Source organism: Podarcis liolepis (assembly GCF_965112155.1).
Source record: "Podarcis liolepis genome assembly, chromosome: Z".
In the NCBI taxonomy this organism is placed as follows: Eukaryota; Metazoa; Chordata; class Lepidosauria; order Squamata; family Lacertidae; genus Podarcis; species Podarcis liolepis.
In genome coordinates this window covers 28,032,161-28,052,600 of record NC_139570.1, presented here as the reverse complement: position 1 = coordinate 28,052,600, position 20,440 = coordinate 28,032,161, and the positions used below count along the sequence as shown (strand labels likewise).

At 44.4% G+C, this 20,440-nt stretch overlaps 1 protein-coding gene across 5 annotated transcripts in view; it reads right to left on the bottom strand.

Moving 5' to 3' along the window:
• LOC310698165 (vascular endothelial growth factor receptor kdr-like) overlaps window positions 1-20,440 on the bottom strand; it is a 195,084-nt gene that overhangs the window by 45,730 nt on the left and 128,914 nt on the right. For 4 of the 5 annotated variants that reach the window (XM_083484968.1, XM_083484969.1, XM_083484970.1 and 1 more), the window contains exons 13-18: window positions 16,811-17,104; window positions 12,209-12,355; window positions 7,525-7,650; window positions 6,389-6,495; window positions 5,026-5,161; window positions 2,768-2,872 (exon numbers count right to left, since the gene is read on the bottom strand). In XM_083484968.1, coding sequence (XP_083341094.1) covers window positions 2,768-2,872; window positions 5,026-5,161; window positions 6,389-6,495; window positions 7,525-7,650; window positions 12,209-12,355; window positions 16,811-17,104 — 915 coding nt within the window. The remainder of the gene's footprint in view (window positions 1-2,767; window positions 2,873-5,025; window positions 5,162-6,388; window positions 6,496-7,524; window positions 7,651-12,208; window positions 12,356-16,810; window positions 17,105-20,440) is intronic. The other variant, XM_083484972.1, reaches the window with a different exon arrangement.

Sequence of the window (20,440 nt, the reverse complement as noted above, 5' to 3'; positions counted from 1 at the left end):
ACAATGGTCAGGGATGATGGGAGTTGTAGTCCAGGAACACCTGGACATCCACAGATTGGGGAAAGCTATACCAAGGTATAGGGGGAGATTCTAAAGCAAAAGAGGCACTGAACTAACACCAGAACTAGTGGATAGGGAATGAAAGAATCATTTGCATAATTAGGCAAATGCACAGTTCCAAAAATATTTAAAAGTGCAACTAAAATATTTTTATAATGTATAACCTGACAGATGATTTGTTTGTTCATCAAGTTTCTGATATGTAAATGTCATTAGGAGGTACCATATGGCCCAAGCTTTGGATAAGAAACACATTCCATTGTTTTAAACATGGTAAGCCTATTGCCCTTAATTTGCTCTCTTGGCACCACTCACTTTTCAGGCCCCTGAACTTCTCTCCATCCCCAAGGGCTGGGATCAAAAGTTTATATCCCATTTCAGACAATCAAATTCCATTACGTTCTCCTTCCCGCACAACCTACTTTCTAATGGAGGCTGTCACTCCATTTATGCTAGGAATTCAAGGCTGCATCGATGGCTGAGTGTAGAGTCCACATGTTATTCCCTCTGTGTAGATAGCTACTGTGCAGCTGACAAATTGTTCCCATGCAGTAAGTCCACATTGTCTGTAGCCACTGGCAGGAAAGCTTACAACAAAGGTGGTGGGGCTGTGCTGTCCAACTTGCTCAACACTGACTAGCAGTGACTATTTCAGGTTTCAGACCAGGAATCTCTTCCCAGCCCTACCTGGAGATGCCAGGGATTGAACCTGGGACCTGGGAGTGTAGATAAATAATGCCTGGGTCGTGCATACAGGGCACACCCCCAAAAAGAGTGGGGCTTGGAGGGAACTGCTCTCTGCCCCCAGGTCAGTCTTGACCCAGGGAAGGCGGAGCCTCGGCTGGGTGCTTTGTAGCTGCTCTCCTTCCTGACCTGGGGAAGGAGGAGTTGTGGCTGGGTGTGCTGGGCACCACAGCCGCTCTCTGCTTCTGGCTCAGGATTGACTCTGGGAAGGGGGAGCTGCAGCTGGGCCCGTCAGGTGGGAGCAGAACATGCAGAGGGTGCTCTTCACCCTATGTGTTCTCCAGTCCCTGCCATTGGCAGGGTGCAAGGGGGATTTTGGGAGGGCACTTGGTTCGTGCCCCTCGCAGATTGTGCGCCAAGGGCCACGGCCCCCATGGCTCCTCCCATGCTATGTTGCTGCCTAGGACCTTTTACACGCAAATCCGATGTTCTGCCAATGAACTACAGCTCTTCCTCAAGTAGCTCTGGGATCAGATCTGTAGTCAAAAGGAATGGAAGAGTACCTCAGGTGCACATTTATTTATTTGTTTTGTTTTGTTCTAGCCGAACATTTTGAATGAATTACTTTCTGTCTCTCTCTTGTGCACCTTGAGTCTCCTCCCTCCCTTCTTACATCTGACATCTTCCCACTTTTCTTCATGAAACAGCTCTGGAGCCAGAGGGTTGTATCCAATCTGTGCAGGCAGGGGACAGCTGGGTATATTTGCCCTGGGCTTCAGAGAGCTAAGCTGGCTGGGGGGCCCACCAGGGACCAGCTGCTTTTCTGTTTGATTTTATTTTAACAAGACCCCCACCCCAGGCCTCAGACAAGCTCTGCATGGGCCTGCAATGTAGAACTAAAGTCACTCAGCAGTAATAATTCTGCTGGTGCATATGTCACACAAGTGAATGCACAAGCAGGTTGCTGATAACTTTGTTGCACATCTGTGAAAAACGAGCTTCTTCTAGTGCTGCTCTTGCATTGGATCCCTCTTTTGCGCAACATAAAAACAAGCAAGATTTGGATACAGCCCAGAGATATTGAGGTGAGGGTTGGCCTAACTGTACAATCCATTAAGGACAACCAGAACCAAGATATATCAAATTTAATATATTTAAAGTCATTTCGCTATGTTAAATATTTATTTACATATTACCAAATAAGGATCGATAGTGCTGGTCAGTTTTCTAGGGCCCTTTGCACTTGCTGTCCAAAACACTAGAAGGCAAGCACAAGTTTGCATTTCACTGACCAAATGGGTAGGTTGCCAGATGGGTACAATTGCCCGCACAATTAGTTGACACTATACAAGTTGGAGGACTGCAGACGGATGTTTCCTCTAAAATCCCGCTGAATGTTCAAGGAAAGGTCCTGGGATCACTAAGAGGGGCCTGCTCCATATTTGAGGCGACTCTCAGCAAAGCAACCTCTGTTGGGCTCTCTCATGTTGGTGGGACCCCAGTCTTGGGCTTCTCTGGTGGCAAGGGCAGTTTCCACCTTGTCTCAACATAGTGCCACTCCGCCCCGCTGGAAGTTGCCATTTAATTTCTATATCAGGGGATTTATGGGAAATTTAAGATACAGCATGTAGACCTAGCCCTTCAGCCCCAGTGACCCCAGCTGTGGTGCTGGGGTTCCAGGAGTTGTCCAGGACTGCTGACCCCAGACCTGGTCCCTGGTGTGGACATCACCACACTGCATTTTCCCATCCCCTATTCCACATAATTCACAGACAGGGATGTGAAGACACACAATGCAGTGATGTCAGCACAAGAGTAAGGGAGAGGGAAGGAGGAAGTCAGTGCTAATCTGTTGTTTCCAGCAGTGGCTTCACGTTTCTGGTTATGTGGAGAAGGAGTGAAGAGCAACACAGGGCTACCATTTTCAGCAGCGGTCCCATCATGTGGAAAATCAGCCAGTAACGGAGAACTGGTTGGCCATATGCTTTGGGAGAAGCCTTCTGAGATTCTAAGAGAAGTGTACCTTTAAGCATTTTAACAGCAACAGTTTTGCAGGTTGAAGATTTATCTATGCCAAAAGCAGATGCCTCCACCACTTTCCCAAAAGCACCATGACCCAGAGTTTTACCTAGAGAAGCAAGAGGAAAGAGTGAGCCAGGCAGAACCGTCAACAGTTTGCATCCGACAGAAGCAAGGCTGTGTGTAGTATGTGCAAAGGGGAAAAAAAAACCCTAGAACAAAACTATATCACGGTAACCTGAATTCTGCGTCAAGAAATACTGCATTCATCAACCTGAATAAATTATGCAAAACTGAACGGCTTTGCATAATCCCACTTATTCAGCACAGTTCATTTCGTTTTTCCTTCTTCCCTAATCTTGGGGTAGAACTCGGATCTATGCAGGGAACAAACCCTCATCCCCAGGATTACCATTTCAGATAGAATCTTTGTAACTATAAGGGGGAAACTTGCTTTATTATCTTTAAACAAAAACTAAGAGTTTAAGGAAGCTGAATTCTCTCAAGATCACAATCTGTGCCGTTTTTTGCAACTGCACAGAATTGACATGCATACACACAGCCCTGGATACAAGAGAAACATGCACTGCTTGCTGTGCAAGAAGAGCAAAACATTGGAGTCTTGGTCACATGCAGCAGCCACCAGAAATCCATCAAAGGCCCATATCACTCCAGAACATGTGCATAAACTAAGCAAAGTTTATGGACATATGCAGTGCTTTTTTTCTTTTAAAAAATGTTTAGGGGTATGCGTCCCCCTGCGTCCCTCCAGAAAAGAAGCACTGGACATATGTGCTGTATGATTTTTTTCTATAAAAAAAATCATCAGAGGGAACATACATTGCAGAGATAATAGACAGGGTAGGAGTTAGCTCTCAAGAGTGCAGTTATTCCAGAATTCAGGTTGCATTCAGACAACCTTGCAAAAAATGTGCTTTGTTAATCGTGAATTTTCCTACGGTGCAGACTGTTAAACTGGGATAAATTCCAAGGTCTGTTTTCCTCTACATTCACTGCACCACAAATTATTGCTCTCATGAAAAACTTGCAAGAAAAAGAATTCTCTGCTATGCCTCAGCTGAGGGCGCTTGCTTGATAGAGGCAATGACATTTCTTCTGCAGAGCTGAGTTTGAAGATGTTTTGAAGCATATTTCTATGGTGGCCTGCACATCCCCTGCTTTAATGAACCCATCAGTTCCTGCAAAGATGATGGACTAAATTGGGAGCCATCAAGTTGGTCAACATGCCTACCAGGAACAGTGGCTTCTAAAACAGAATCTGTAATTCAAGATTCCTCAATGCAAATACTAGTAATGTGGACAAGTTTCCTTGAAAGACAGCTTGCCTGCCTCTACCAACCCTCTTCCAAGATTCATTAGCTGCGGAGGGGTGCATACTTGGGTGTATATTCAATTACTTCAGAGCAATGAAAAGGCTTGACAGATTTGGACTAGGCTTTTTCATGGCACTCAGAGCACACTGTAGACCAAGTTTAGTCAACATGGTGCCCTCAATATGTTGTTGGACTGCAATTCCCATCAGCCCAGCCAGCGTGTCAGGGATTATGTGAATTGTAGTCTAGCAATATCTGGAAGACACTGCATTGGCTATTCCTGCTTATATGATGGCCCGGTCAAATCCTTTTATACCATCTTGGGGTCCTGTAGCTGAAAAATCAATATGGAAAGCAGTTACTTGAAGCGTGAAAATTTGAAAACCACCATACAAGAATATCATATCTAACCGAGATATCAGCAGAAGGTAGATTGGGATCTAGCAGTAGATATCTGAGTGATTTGCAGTAGACTACCAAGCGTTTCTGACTCCCCGTTACCTAACAGTGGCAACATGAAAAGCGCCCCCCTTTTCTAAACGACACTGCTGAGATGGATAATCATAGAAGCATAAAATTGTGGAGTTGGAAGGGACATATCTTTTTCCAATCTAGTCCAACCCCCTGCAATGTAAGGGCGAGGAGAAAGGAAATGAGGAGCAAGGAAATCAGGAGTACATTTATGTTTTACAGGACTGTGAGGTCACTTCTGGTAGTGAAATAAAACCCCTGGGCTGAGCATGTGCTCAGAATTATTTCCCCGACCCCTGGCCACAATTTTGCACACAGCTCTGACTGGTGGACCTTGGGGTCCTGGCAAAAGTGTGTCCTACAAGCATGAAATCTATCCACTCCTCTGACCTAGGCTGTGGTTCTCAGAATGCTCAAGCTCCTGCTTCTGAAGCTTGGCATGATACACATCACTTACCCAGCCGCAGACGGTCCCTTGGGAATTCCCACTTGCTGCTGTCATATGGGAGACGCTCGCACTGCTCATCAAGCGGCATCTCCTCAGGATCCATTATGATTGACAAGTATCCTGTTTTAATATCTGTGGCATCAGGCTGCAAAGAACGGAGGTGGGGGGTGGGAATCCCCAGTTAATGTGGCAAATGGCTGCTGGATCCGAAACTAAAGGAGAGGGAGTCTAACAAAAGGAGCACACGACTGGCCCAAAATCTTGGCTTCGCTTAAGTTTGCGTTCTGTTCACATGAGCACAGGCTTATAAATATAGATAGGCGTTCACTTGGTCGCACCTGGCAAAGTTTAAATAAATACATCTCCAGGCAAGTAACCAGAGATTACTTTTTTAATATGCTCAATAAATATTAGATTAAATAACAGAGATGGTTAAATATTTGAGATGATGATGAAATATTTAAGATAATGACAATAACAATGGTGATGATTATAAATATATCATTTAATATATTATATACTATTAATAAATATTAAATAAAAAATGCAATGTTTTTTTATTAAAAACCCCCCAATAAATATACTTAGCTGAAAAACCAATATTAGAATCATAGAACTGTGGAGTTGGAAAGGGCCCATAGCGTCATCAAGTCCAACACCCTGCAATTGATTTGGAGCACACATAAAGAAGCCATGCTGATTGCCAACCCAATGATTGTGAGAATAAAAATGGCACCTAAAAGTCAGTAAATTTGCTGCCAAGCTGAGGAATTTGCTGAGGAATTTATTTCATAAGTGTGCCACCACAGAAAAGGTCCTGTCCCAATCACCATCTGTCTGCTCTTTGGAGTTGTGAATATTGGGAGCTGTGCGTCAGGTGGCCGTTTCAGAAAAGGGGCAAGTTCACAGGGGAATAGACAGCTCTTCAGATACTCTGACCCCAAACAAAAACCCAGACCAGGGACAGGGAGCACTTCTCATCCTGATGACTGCATTCTGTAATAGGCACCCTGGAGGGGGGGTGCCAGCAGGGGGTGCAGCAACAGCTGTGGCTCGTATCTATGTACAACAGGCTCTCACAAAATAGGAAGTTTCTATGCCCACAGGCATCTCTCCATCACCAGAGTTGAAGGACATGTTCTAGCTAGGCAAAAGCACTCAAGGAGGTCACAGAACAGTGCCAGTAAGGAGGGTGGCCTAGGGAGAATCTCAAGGGCCAGGTGGAGAGGGTTGGAGGGCCGTATTCCACCCCAAGGCCTGAGATTCCCCACCCCTGCCACAGATCATTATCTGCAGAATAGCTGCCTATTCCTGTTCTGAACAATTTTGGTATCTAAAAGAAAAGCCTGGGACATTTCAGAGATCCTCTTACTTTTCTCAGTTTCCGTATGAAGAGGGTGAGGAGGAGCCAGAAGAGGGTGGCTGCTAAACCAGTGCAAACCAAAATGATTACTTCAATGTTGGACTTTTCCTCGGAGCCTGGAAAAAGAAATACATGATTCACTTACAGCAAAGTGTTTCCCACGGCACTATGCACAACATTCCAGAAACCACACATGTGTTCAGACACAATGATCACCGCTGCAGGTAACTAAAAAGAACACCTTGTAAAATTAAAATGGTCATTGGTGTAGCAAACCAAGGGATTGATTTCAGATGGCTAGATTGGATGTTGCTTGGAGTCACTTTCATACAGTGGTGGAACACCAACCTTATATGGATTGGGAGCATGTAGGAAGGAAAAATATTGGCAGGTGGCAATTTAAATTACTTCTCAGTTTGCAGGGAAGGTGTGTGTGTTGGGGTACTGGGATTATTGATGACTACTAGGCATGTGGTGGCTGTACTCTGCCTCCACAGTTGGAGGCAGCAAGTCTTCTGAATAGCAATTGCTGGAAACCACAGGAAGTGGGAATGCTCTTGTGCTCGAATCCTGCTTGCTGGTTCCCCACAGGCATCTGTTTGGCCACTGTGAGAACAGGATGCTGGACTAGATGGGACACAGGCCTGATCCAGCAGAGGCTCTTCTTACGTTCTTGGAAATGGAAACTAACTGGAGACACCACTTTTGACCTCTGATACTGGCTGGGCCAGTATGTTGGAGGTTTCTGCATCACTAAGGGACAGCAGATGCTCTGTTGTATCCTGTGGCCTCTGGGTCACCCTTCCAGGGACCACAGGATTGCAACCTAAATAAACATATGGAGCAAGAAACAAAAGCAATGAAAAACAGCCCAATGAAGACTGGGCATGCTCAATAGCTACAGTATGGAGGGCATGAGGGAGTAGAGTGATCCAGAACACCAGTGTGAGTGGTGGGGTGGACTAGAATACCTGGAAGAGAGCATATCTGGCTGGTACGAATGACCAGAAGCACTCCTGCTAGGAGGCAAGGATATTCCGCAACATTTTGTTGCAGGCCCAGCTCATCCACACTGCATCTTATCTAGGGTATCTTTACAATGCTTGATTGAGCCTGTCAAAGGTTTTCCCCTCTTGCAATCTCACCTTCTATTTTAATAAACGCCTGGGTGCTGTCTTGGCCCATTTCATTGATGGCCTTGCACTTATAGTGACCCTCATCGTCCTTTTTCACTCGCTCAATCACCAGGGTGTTGTTTTCCATGGAAATTCCTGAGGGATGGATTGAAAGGTAGTTTTAGCACGTACTAGAGTGTTTTCATGGCAGCATTTTCAACATATAATTGGCATCTATAGTTTGCTGGCAACATCACACAAAAGTGCCTGGCAGCGTGAAGGAACATGAAATCAAAGGGAGCTGCCTTATTCTGGGTCACACCAATGGATCATCTTGCTCAGGGTCGTCTGCTCTGACCGGCAGCAGCTCTCCAGCATCTCAGGGAGAGTTTTGCTCTCTCAGCTTTCTGAAGCCCTGTTAACTAGATGTATTGGGTATAGGATCATATGAGGCCTGCTCTCCCCTCACCCCAACCCACAATGTGTACTACATCTAAGGCATAAAATAGGCCTCAGGCTTGCAGGAGCCTGCTGAAAAAAAAAGCTCCAAATTGAAGAAGAGAGCTCAGGAATTTGTTTTGAATCTCAAAATGAAACTGAGCTCCTAGTCCTTCCACACAAAAATCCATTCCAAGTTTTCTTCGTTTTGGCAGCATAATTTAGAGCAGCAGGGGAGTCATTTTGCTGAAGCTATGGTTAGAAAATTGGGATTCAGGAATTCTTTGCCAATCTATTACAATCTGTATTGGATGTGAAATTGCTTTTATGTACAAAATTGTTTTTAAATTGTTGTTATATATGGAATTGTTCTTTAATTGTTATTGTAGTTTCTTTGTTTTTCTTGTTAAAATCACTCTGAGCTTTTTATAAGAAGTGATTTGCAAATAGGATTAAATAAATACAAAATAGCCCCCCCCCCCCCCGGAGCAAAAGGTTACTTTTGTTTGTCACTTTCTCAGTGCATTCTGATGCACTCTGAAAAGCAACCAAAAACTTTAAGGTGCATGAGGTTCTCAGAGCCAGGCTAGCTCTCCAAATGTTTGATGAACTACAACTCCCACCAGCTGCAGCCAGCATGGCCACCGATCAGGTACAGTGGTGCCCCGCAAGACGAATGCCTCGCAAGACGGAAAACTCGCTAGACGAAAGAGTTTTCCGTTTTGGAGGTGCTTCGCAAAACGAATCTCCTATGGGCTTGCTTCGCAAGACGAAAATGTCTTGCGATTTCCTGCAGTTTTTTTTCCTTCCCCCCCTTTTTCTAAGCCGCTAAGCCACTTATCAGCTGATCCGATAAGCCGATAAGCCGCTAAAAGCCGCTAATAGCGCTAATCCGTCAATGGGCTTGCTTCACAAGACGAAAAAACCGCTAGACGAAGAGAATCACAGAACGGATTCTTTTCGTCTTGCGAGGCACCACTGTACTATGAAAGTTATAGTTTGGGCCCTTTTAGCTGAGAAAAAAAAGACAAGTAAGAGGTGACGTGACAGAAGTTTAAAAATTATGCATGGAATGGAAAAAGTGGATCGAGAGTTTTTCTTCCTCCCTCATATTGCTACAACTCGTGAACACCCAGTGAGGCTGAATGCTGGAAGATTCAGGACAAATAGAAGGAAGTACATAGTTACGCAGTGCATAGTTAAACTATGGAACTGGCTCCCACAGGAGGCAATGATGCCCACCAACCTAGCTGACTTTAAAAAGATGATTAGACGAATTCATGGTCCTCTAGCCATGGTGGGTATGCTCTGCCTCCACAGCTGCAGGCAGCAATACTTTTGAATACCAGATGCTGGAAAATGCAGGAGGGGAGAGGGCTGTTGTGCTCAGGTCCTGCTTGTAGGTTTCCCACAGGTAACTGGTTGGCCACTGTGAGAACAGGATGCTGGACTAGATGGGTCACTGGCCTGATCCAGTTATGTAGTTAAGTAACATCTGGGGGGCCACCCATAAGCCACACATGCCTTAATAGAACTCAGTGAAGGAATGGCTGTTCTAGAAGATGTAGTTTCAATGAAGGACCATTCTAAATAAGATGGGACAATATGTTTAGTCTGTCATACCTCAACATTTGACCATATTTTATCATGACCAAGAAACAGAAGGTACAGAAGATACAGACTACAGAGGGGGTTGTGGGCATGATTCTCAATGGCTGGAGTAAGTGTCCGTTGTTAGGAGAAGAGTGAATTTATGGCTGTAACATAGTGTGAACCCTTCAGATATTTTGTTATATTAAGCGGTAGGTATTAAAATGTATGAAATGAAATTGGCAGGGCAGCTCCTGGAGACGCTGCTGCAGTGAGCACAAGCCCTCCCCTCCATCCGGACGTTGCGTTGCCCCGGCCCCCACTTACAGGGATCATGCTGTGGGTGGGCCCCCCTCTTCCAAATTTCCTTACATCAAGGAAGGCCTCTCTGTGTTCACATACTTCACCCTCTGTAGCGATGGAAGCTTCTTACAAGCACTATGGAAAAGCCCATCGGCCTGTGCAGACACCAAGCAAAGCCTTCTATCTTTAATTTCCCCGCTAATGCAGGGGATTTCTAAGTGAATCTGTTTTGCTAAGGAGGTATCATCACCAAGCAGGTAAAACCCACTGGGACTGAAGGAGGATAGGGTTTAGATCTGTAACGTGTCCTGCCTATGAATACGGCTGTTGTTAACATAAGCTCTGCGTGCAAATTTCCATGCAGAATGCTGAAATATTTACCCTGAGGTGTCCCCCCCACTCCAGATATTTTATTCATGTTTCCATTGGCTGGATGAGTTACATGCTTGTCCCTCTGGAATTATTTATGAAATTTCAGGAGCTGTAAAGGGTTTCTGCCCAGAACAGCCCGATCTGAATTATATATCCCTTTCTGCCTAACCCAAGAAGGAAAATTAAAGACACAGGGGCAGCCACTGATGAGGAGCAGAGAAAAATATGCATCTTTGCAAAACACAAATTAATCAAGCCTTAGTTTGAGACATGGGTGGCAAATGTCTCTAAAGGATGAATGTTCTAAGACCAACAGAGGCTGGTCTTGGCACCTTCATGACCCCTAAAAAACACATACCTTATTCCAGCCCTGGGACAAGTACTGAGCAAATCTGGGAACTTTTGGGAACTGACTTTTTAAGGAAAGGGCTGGTGCTGTGATGTTTTCTTTGCAATAACCTGTATCCTTAAAAGATGATAGGTAGATAGATGATAAATATAGATAGACAGATTTAATTCTATTACCTTTTAATTGCTTTTTAATAATGGTTTTTCTGTTTTTTAGTTGTTTCTATCTTATCTGCAAGCTACCTTGAGTCCTGGTCTGGGGAAAATGTGGGATATAAATAAATAAAATAATAGTAATACTAGTATCAGCCCTGCAAGTTTTCAGCCTCAACTGGAGAAAAGCTGACCCCTTCTCTGGGTTATGGTTGTGATGGATACCTCTCAGCTAGCAACTGTTACAACACACACACATACACACTCCCCAGAGCAGTGTTAATGTATAAAAAGAAGATTGTGAAGGGCAAATGACCATATGTCTCCTTCTCTCTTGCATCCACCCCTTTCTAAAGGTCAGGCAGACTAGCTGAAATGAAAGGGGCAGTTAGGACTCGCTCGCCAATGCAGCATTCAAGTTACTTGTTAGTATATTTTGCACTGCATATGATATGGGGCTTATCCATACTTCCATTTGCTCCATTGCTTCCCGCCCGGGGAAAACCCAGAGTTTAGTGCTGAAACAGAACTGGCAACCAGGTTTTCCATTCATTTCCATTTGCTCCAAATTAGCACTAAAGACAGAGTTTTTCTGGATGAAAGTGGCAGGGCAGGGGCAAAGCCACTCAAACCTGTGCTTTCTATGCATGAAACAACTGGAAGTATGGACAAGCCGTAAGTTAAGTCCATGCCATCAGATGTTTCAGACATTCCACACTCATTAAATTGGAAAGACTCATGAAGCCAGGATTTCTCATCAATCCGCCAGTATCAGGACAATGACACTATCTGAATTGAAGTGAACAGGTGTGGGTTCCTGGATGTGGCCTGCACTATAGCTAGCACGCTGAGCATCCCAGAACTATCACAATTGCACAGAAAACTTTTCCTCATCTCAGACCAAGAGGACAAAAAAAGCAGAACATCAGGAGTAATATTAACTGTGTTGTCCAGCAGTTAAAAAAAGGAAACTTGCTGTTCTGATTTCTTTCTTATATAGTGGTGGGGCAGGATAACTTTCTTTCTTTCTTTCTTTCTTTCTTTCTTTCTTTCTTTCTTTCTTCCTTCCTTCCTTCCTTCCTTCCTTCCTTCCTTCCTTCCTTCCTTCCTTCCTTCCTTTCTTGGGTCATATTGTCATGCTTAAAATGCATTTTGTATTTTTTACACATGGTTTTAGTAAGTTGCCAACCCTAATACGCAAAAGCACTAAGGATGACTTGTATATTTGACAACCTAGTAATGTTTGCTAGAGACATTTATGCTTATGATATATCCCTGTATAATGTTTTTTTTTTAAAAAATGGATCAAATCTCATTTTTCTACTCTATCCTTTTATTTTGAAAAGTTAAGTAAGCCATGTTTCTAACTCAGTTATGAGCTATGCAGAGCAGCATATTGCCTACACTGACTGACAGCAGTTCTCCAGGTTTCAGATGTGAGTGTTTCTCTGGTGTTAATCAAAGGAAAATACTACTACAGTAATCAAAGGTTGAAGAAACAGAGGCTCACCTGAAGCAGGAGTAATTGGATAGCCATTTTTCAGCCAAGCAATTGTGGGTTTGGGTGTCCCATTCACTTTGCACTCCAGAACAATTTTCCCACTAACATTTACTTCGAAGTCTGTGAAGTTCTCCATAATGTAAGGCACAGTCTTAACTGCAAATATAAGGAAGCAACGCTTTTAAGGACCACATATTCACCAAAGACCTGCATTTCCATCCTTATACCAACACACAGTCTCTAATGCATGGAAAGCAAAAGAAAAAAGAAAAAAAAAGAAAGAAAAGTGGAAAGGATACAGAAAGATCACATCAATAAAAACACAGCACAGATTTAAATCCAACCAAACTAGGAACGAACAGATGGCTGAGGCTATCCTCCAAAATTCAGAGGAATATGGTATAATAGAAAGTAGCTCTCATGGTTGCAGATAGCTTATAGTAAGTGCTTTTACTCAGAGGACGTCCTCAGGCCACAAATTCAGCCCGGGTGTCAGTTTTATCACATGCTCACAGGAGGTGGTCCTGAGCTAAATATTGGGGCGACAAGAATGCAGAGTCAGTTTTGTCCTGTAAAAACAAGAGTGGAGATGACCACCACCCTAAATTAATGTATGATATGCTCAAAGTACCAAGGACAGGTGCCAGGAAGCATTATTTACCGTATTTTTCGCCCTATAGGACGCACTTTTCCCCCTCCAAAAATGAAGGGGAAATCTGGGTGTGTCCTATGGGGCGAATGCAGGCTTTCGCTGAAGCTTGGAGAGCGAGAGGGGTCGGTGCGCACCGACACCTCTAGCTCTCCAGGCTTCGGGAACACATCCGCAGCCTAGGCAGCCCTGCGGGAGGTCCTGCAGGGATGTCTAGGTTGCGGATAGCAGCCTGCTTCCCGGAGCGCCGGGCGCCCTGAAAGCAGAGCGCCCGGCGCTTCGGGAACACATCCGCAGCCTAGGAAGCCCTGCAGGAGGTCCCCACAGGGCTTCCCATGCTGCGGATAGCAGCCTGCCGCCCGGTGGGTGGGGCACCCTGAAGCAGAGCACCCCACGTGCCAGACAGACATCCGCAGCATGGGGAGTCCTGCAGGAGTTCCCCACAGGACTCCCCATGCTGCAGATAGCAGCCTGCACCCCTCGCGCCGAGCAGACATCGGCCAGCCCCACAAGCTCGGGGGACAGCAGGGAGGCGCAGTGCCGCCATCCCGCTGTTCCTCGACCTGGTTCGGTTTCCCCGACCTGCTTTTGGGGGGGAAATAAAGGGAAAAACATTTCCCTTGATTTCCCCCCAAAAAAACTAGGTGCGTCCTATGGGACGGAGCGTCCCATGGGACGAAAAATACGGTACTTCTCCTACCAGTAATTGCCAGACAATCTAGTACAGTTGTCTATACTTTTCATTCTTTCTGCCTCAACTATTGTATTTTAACCTCAGAAACATGGCTGGTGCCAGGGGTTGGTATGGTAGGACACCTGCCAAGGGCCCAAAGCCCAGCAGGAGCCCCACTGATAAGAGCCCTGTGCACCTGCGTTTCATGTTTACCACTGCAACCTACTTGTTCACCTGCCTCTTCCTCTGCCCCAGAGGGGAGGTGCAAACAAACAACAGCAGAGGGTGTCTTCCCCAAGGATTCCCTCCCAAGAGCTGAAACTGGCACTCCTCAAGAAGACTAGCCGAGATTTGGAAGTTTTCTTTTCTTTTTCCTTCTCCAAATAGTATCACCCTTATGCATTCATTTGGGTCATAGCACATCTAAACTACATGGCTTACCCCCAGAGGATCTTGGATACTGTAGTTTACTGCTCACGGAGCGACAATTCCCAGCCCTCTTTAACAAACTACAAATCCCAGGATTCTTTAGAGGAAGCAATGTGCTTTCAAGGTATGGTGAAGATGTGAACTTTGTGGATGTGAAATGTGGGTGTGAACTGTTAGTTTTATACCAGATTATCCAGTATAAAATTTTCTGTTTGAAATATCAGGATCGCCCTCCATCCCCAGTTCTAATGTCAGCACAAGGGTGTAAGAACACAATGAGAGCCATGCTAGATCAGGTTAGACACCCATCTAGCCCAGCATCCTGTTCTCAAAGTGTCCAACCAGATACTTGTGTCCTATGGACTGCAGCTATGCCTCTCCCACCCTGTCCCACCCCACCCCACCCTCCAGGCAGGGTTGATATCATACTGAATAGGCAGAGCTGAGTCAGATCAAGTCCATTCAGTTCTCACACCCAGGTCTTAATGGAGCACACCATGTTGGTTTTATAGGATTATGAGACCTGTGGCCTTCGAAATGTTGTTGGCACCACAGATCCCAGAAAATATTGTTATCCATCAGCCATGTTGGCTGTGGCTGATGAGACAACATCTGGATGGCTACAGGTCCCCTACCCCTGCTTTAGCCATGGTGGCACAGCCACACGATTGCTCCCTAACAACAGAATGATTGAGCAGCCTAAACTTTTTCAACACCCTGACAGAGAAAATCAGCAACTGCTTAAAAAATAAATGAATCCACCTGTACAGCTACAATATTTTGGTTCAAGCGAATGACGGACAGAGGTCTTTGAAGTAAAGTGTTCTGAGGCACCTGGCTGCAGATAATAACATCCTGACAGGGAGAATGCTGTTGCTGGAATTGGATTTTCCGAAAAAGCTGGAATTGGATTTTCCATTTGCTCTGTTGGAGAAATTCTCTCTGACTCAAAGAACGTCACAGCAAATCAAGTGGCCAGGTAGAGAGAAGAAGCTCTCTTTTAACCTTGCTTGTCACATTTTAATCATTCAGATAAGTGTGGGGCTGCACTTCACTTTTATATATTTTATTATTTGTTCTCTTACATCTATATCCCATCTTCTTCCATCATGGAATCCAAGGCAGTGTACATGTTGTTCCCAGAGGTCTCCCATCCAGGCACTCACCAGACCCAGACTTACTTTGCTTCAGCAAGGAGGTGGCCTCATGGACCTTCAGGCTGGACACTGGGGACATTTGCTACAGTCCTGTATTGTAGCTGGCATGGAGGAATTTGTTTAGGAGCCAAGACTCTCTGTTGACTTATGAACTTGGGAGAATCATCCGATTTTCACAGTCCCCCCCTAACTAGCATAAACTGAATGGACACCAGGGTGCAACTGGTGGCGGTGAAGGATATCCATTCCTGCTTTCTTTGAGGTCAATTGGAGAAAATCTTCACTCACTAATAACATGCCTAGAAAGATGGCACAACTGAGATGTGTGGAATTTCTTTTTTTCTTGGTATGTTCTTGGTATGTTAAGAAATCTGAAATGGACCCGTTGACCAGCAGGAGTCTTCTATAGGCTTAGATAATCATGAACATTCCTTAAAATCACAAATCAAGTTTTAGAAACTGCAAGACGTGAAAGAAATAATCTGGATCTCCCTTTATCTGTCTCCTAAAGGTTTCTTTGGATGGTATCCAACAAAGTACTTTTGGTTGCACAATGAACTTCCCCTCCCTCTCCTCTCCCCATGCACCCCTAAATCTATTCTGAGGGTTCCCTCAACCTTCCAGATCAGATTAGAGAGGGGCATGGGGGCTCATGGGTAGAGGAAAACGAGGAAGAAAGAAGCTTCCATTCCACAAGTGGAAATCATTGTGCTAGTGAATGCACTTTGTTGGGTGCCACCCTTAGTCTTTATCATAATCCACTGCCATATATTTATTCCTTCAATTATGAGGCTAATACCACAGGCTCTTTTGAAAATAAGAGCTATGGTTTTCAGACTTTTAGCATACACCATGAAATGCACAGATGTGCTTTATGAAGGCCTTGAGGTTCAGAGCTCTTGTGAGATTTCAGTGGGATAACATGTGATCTTGCCAGTGGTGGCATGAAGCTGCTCCTTGGTGTTCCACCGCTCAAGGCAGCTGCCTCAGCCCACCTCATGGGTGGGTGGGCACTGCTCATAAATATCTAGATGGCCATTCTGGGGAACAGGTTACTATACTAAATGAGCCTCTGGTCTCATCTATCAAGGGGTGCTCATATGTTCATATCTATTTGTTTCCACGCTAAAGTCTAGAGCCACACAACTTGTGACCCACCAAGCCAAATACAATATATCTGACATTTATTGAGGTTGACCTTGACAAAATCTCTTGCTGTTTTCTTTTTGTTTGTTTTTGTATTTCTACTGCTTGTCTGAGATTTCAGAAAAGTGAGACATGCACTGTGCAAAGCACCACCTCCTGTTTCAATCTTTCCACATTGAGTTTCAATGAATGGTCCTGAGTTCTAATATTGTGAGATAATGAGAAAAACTTGTCTCTGTCCACCTCTTCCCTACACCACATATAATTTTATGCACCTCTGTCAAATCCCTCTCAACCCGAGTTCTTTCTACTAAAGAAATCCCTAATGTACCTTTTCTTCATAGGGGAGCTGCACTTTTCTGAAACTTTTCTAACTCTATGATATCCTTTTTAAGGCGAGGCCACTGTGTACTAGAATGATACACAGTAGTCCAACTATTCCACAGATATGCATAATGATATTTGTAGTTTTATTTTCAATCATCCCTTGACCTGCCCAGGTATGTCCCTGTTCAACAACATTCCCTTGGGAAATCTGGCCACCCTACCAGACTCACCTTTGACGTTGAGCATGGTGTTTTTCTCCAGCCCCTCAGTGCTATTTGGGTGGCTTCGAGCTCTGCACCTGTATAGGCCAGCGTGGGCCTGCGAGACATTCTTAAGGCCCAACGTCAAGTAGATGGAATAGTTGTCCACCTTCTTCTGCATCAAAGCATCAGGAACGGCCTGCAAGGTGGGGTTGTACCAAGAGAGGTGGTTGTATATGTACTTGGAGGACTTGCAGGTCAACTGGACATTGCTTGCTACAATGGCTGTGATTTGTGGCTCAGTCTGTAGTTGGGATGGCACATCTGGAAGGGGGGGAAGGAGGACACTTGTAACCATGCTTGAAATGCAATTGAGACAATGGATAACTTCTTGTTTTCAAATGGCAAAAAAGCAATGGCACACAGGAAGCTGACTCAGACCACGGGTCCATCTAACTCAGTATTGGCAACACGTTCTCCTGGGTCTCAGCAGGCAGGAGTCTTTTTCCAGCCCTGTATGGAGACTCCAAGGACTGAACCTGGGACCTTCTGCATGCATAGCTGATGCTCTGCCACTAAGCTATGGTCTTTACCAAATGAAGCACATATAGACTAATGTAGTTTGACCTGAAGAACGCTACAAATGGGAGGAGACAGGGAAACTGTGTGTGTGTCAGTTGCCAAACACTCTCCCCAGCCTCTGACAATATTTGCTCACCCTCTATGTGGATGATGTGGTATTTGCGGCCTGCTGCCATCTGTTGCACCACTGGGTATCGCTTCTGGCAATTGTTAGGAGACAAATTCCCCTCACACCAGCTGCTGGGGGGGCAATTCAACGGGCCAGGCCTGAGACTGATTCTAAGGAGTCTTCACTCAGATCCACTCCCAGGATTTAAAAGCTGGTGTGGCCTCCCCTGATGCAGCAACTCTGTGGGGGTTGTACCCACTTGATGTATGTCATGGGTCAATCCCAAAACGGGCCTTGACCCCTGGTATCCCTCCAGCAGGTGGGCTGGAGGTGATGGTAGCTAGCCCAGTGCCAAGCCTAACTCACTCACATCTGTCAGCAATAAACCTGTGGCCTAATATTAACCCATACAATGTTGCTGGTGGTCTTTGGTTTTGCTGAGATGTCCTGATGGGGGCAGGTTCATGGCACCTGGGCATGCAGCCAGGCCTTAACCATTTTTAATAGTTCGAAATTACCTGGCAATTATCCTCACAGCTACTGAACTGAGACTAATACATTTTCCATACACATAGATTTCTCTGTTCCCTTTTTAGGATTGAAACTAACAACAGACTGGGCATTCACCATTTCTTCTACCTAAAACAGGAGTATGGAACCTCATGCCTGGGGGTCAAATGCAACCCTCTAGGCTTCTCTATCCAACCATTGGCTCTTTCTCCAGAACATGTTTGCCCCAAGACACCTCCATTGCTCTGCTCATTTTTGCCTCTGGTCCCACCCACCACTATCATGCAGACCCCTGGAAGATTGCCCATGGGGGAATGTGGGCCTCAGGCTGGTAAAGGTTCCCACCTAAGACATAAAACCCTTCTGTGTTGAGTCATTTTAGTCATCTATCCCAGAAAAGACCATGGCACAACTAAAAACCTTGCTCACTACTTTGTAGAATTTCCCTGCTAATAAAAAGGTATTGTTTCCTGGTCTAAATTTGGATTTTGAGTTATTTTCTTGCGATTAACAAGCAAGTTTATGGCTTGCTCCTCTAAAATAAAACACTGAAGTTAATAAATTCACTATTAAAGTCAAGCAATCACTATATGATAAAAGCTCAATGAAAAAAGGTACAAAGAATTCAATCCTTTATTCACTTACCTGGGAGTAAGTCTCACTGAACTCAATGGAGCTTACTTCTTAGTAGTTATATATAGGACTGCACTGTAAAGTAATACTTTATTTTTATGACTTTTCAACAGCCCCATGTGTTTGATTACCAGCTCTCAATAACTGCTGGCTTTTAGATTTTCAAAGGAAGAGTGGCCATTGCTTCTTTATCCCAGCAGCAGTACGTAAAGCTGCACAAACACTCGCTCCACTCCATCCTGTGATGATTACAAACTGCAGAATGGGATCACGTCCAGTAGCAACATCTTTCTCCCTGCCCCTTTTTCTCTGTGGCTTAAAATCCAGCTCAAGGGGACTTGAAAGCTCACTTACAACATTTCAGTCAGTCCTAATAATAGATATTACGCTATGGATGCTTTTGGGTTGTTGTTTGTTTTCTGCTCTAATGGATCAATATAGCTACCTGCAATGTTTGTCTAAAATAACATGGAAATCTGATGTAAAAGCAGCAGTCAAAACTTGTGTGAAACTTTTAGAAAAAAACCATCATCCAAAAAATAAACTGAAATAAAATAATATTTAGGCAATGCTAAGTTAGTCGGACGCAAATGCCCAGGCCTGGCTCCTGATGGCTTCTCTCTGGCCTGAGATTGGTGAATCTGTCAATTTTAGTTTCTCTCGGTTTCTTTCTTTCTTTCTTTTTACAGTCTTCAGTTTCCCCATATTCCCACATCAGTTTGTGATTTAAAAAAAAATATTCTCATGAAAATTCATCAACATTTTTGTGTGAAGTTGTCCTAATACAGCCGTACCTTGGAAGTTGAACAGCTTGGCTCCTGAACGTTTTGGCTCCTGAACATTGCAAACCCAGAAGTGAACTATTTTTGGAAGTTGAACATCCAAGGTATGACTGTATTCATATTTTTACAAGCAAATTCCCCAAATACAACCCATTTTTAACACATTATATTCACTAATATATGCATTTTCATGCACACTTTACACCAGTATATGCATTTTTGTACACATTACTTGGTTGGAGAACCGCAGTGCAACATCTGCAGAAGTGCACATTTTGAAGGGGGACTCTCAATTCATGTATTGCATCAGAAAGTGCAATCTGCATAAGCTTACCTTTAAATGTGTACTGAATAGAATTTCTACTCTACCCCTAGGCCTGATCTAGCCATGTTGCCATTCACTAAACACCCCATTAGGCCTCTAAATGGCTATTTTGCTGAGGCATCTTCATCTACCCCAAACAGAAGGTATCATAGGTCTATAGGCTTGGGCATTGCATTTGGGATAAATAATGTAGTATTTGGCAGAAACTGAACTGCAGCAGAATAGAAACAATGCTAATTGTGACAAGTGGCAATTCCTGCCTTCTTACACTGCCTATTGTAACTGGGCTCTGTTTGTATGAATGGTAACATACAGCGCAGGTCCATGACCACGTTTGTCACGTGTACGTAAAGATACACTGTCAAGGCCTTCAGTTGAATGCATGGAATCCATGGAAGGATTTCTCTCCAACACATTCAGGTTTTCCAGACCAGAATTAGTAACACTCATTTCAGTCTGGAATCAAGAGCTGTTCAGGGATTCCAGATGAGGGCATGCAATGGTTTGTTCAGCTGAGTTCCTCTTCCCTGCTTCTCTCAGCTAACATGTTGTTTGTTCAATGGAGTGTAAACAAACTTCTGTAATATGGATTTATTTCACATCAACACTTGCAAGTTGTCAGCTTGAAGGTGGGTGTGAATTTGCCCTGGAAACAACACCACAGAAAACAGGACATACCATACTTTTCCGTGTATAAGATGAGGGTTTTTTACTCTAAA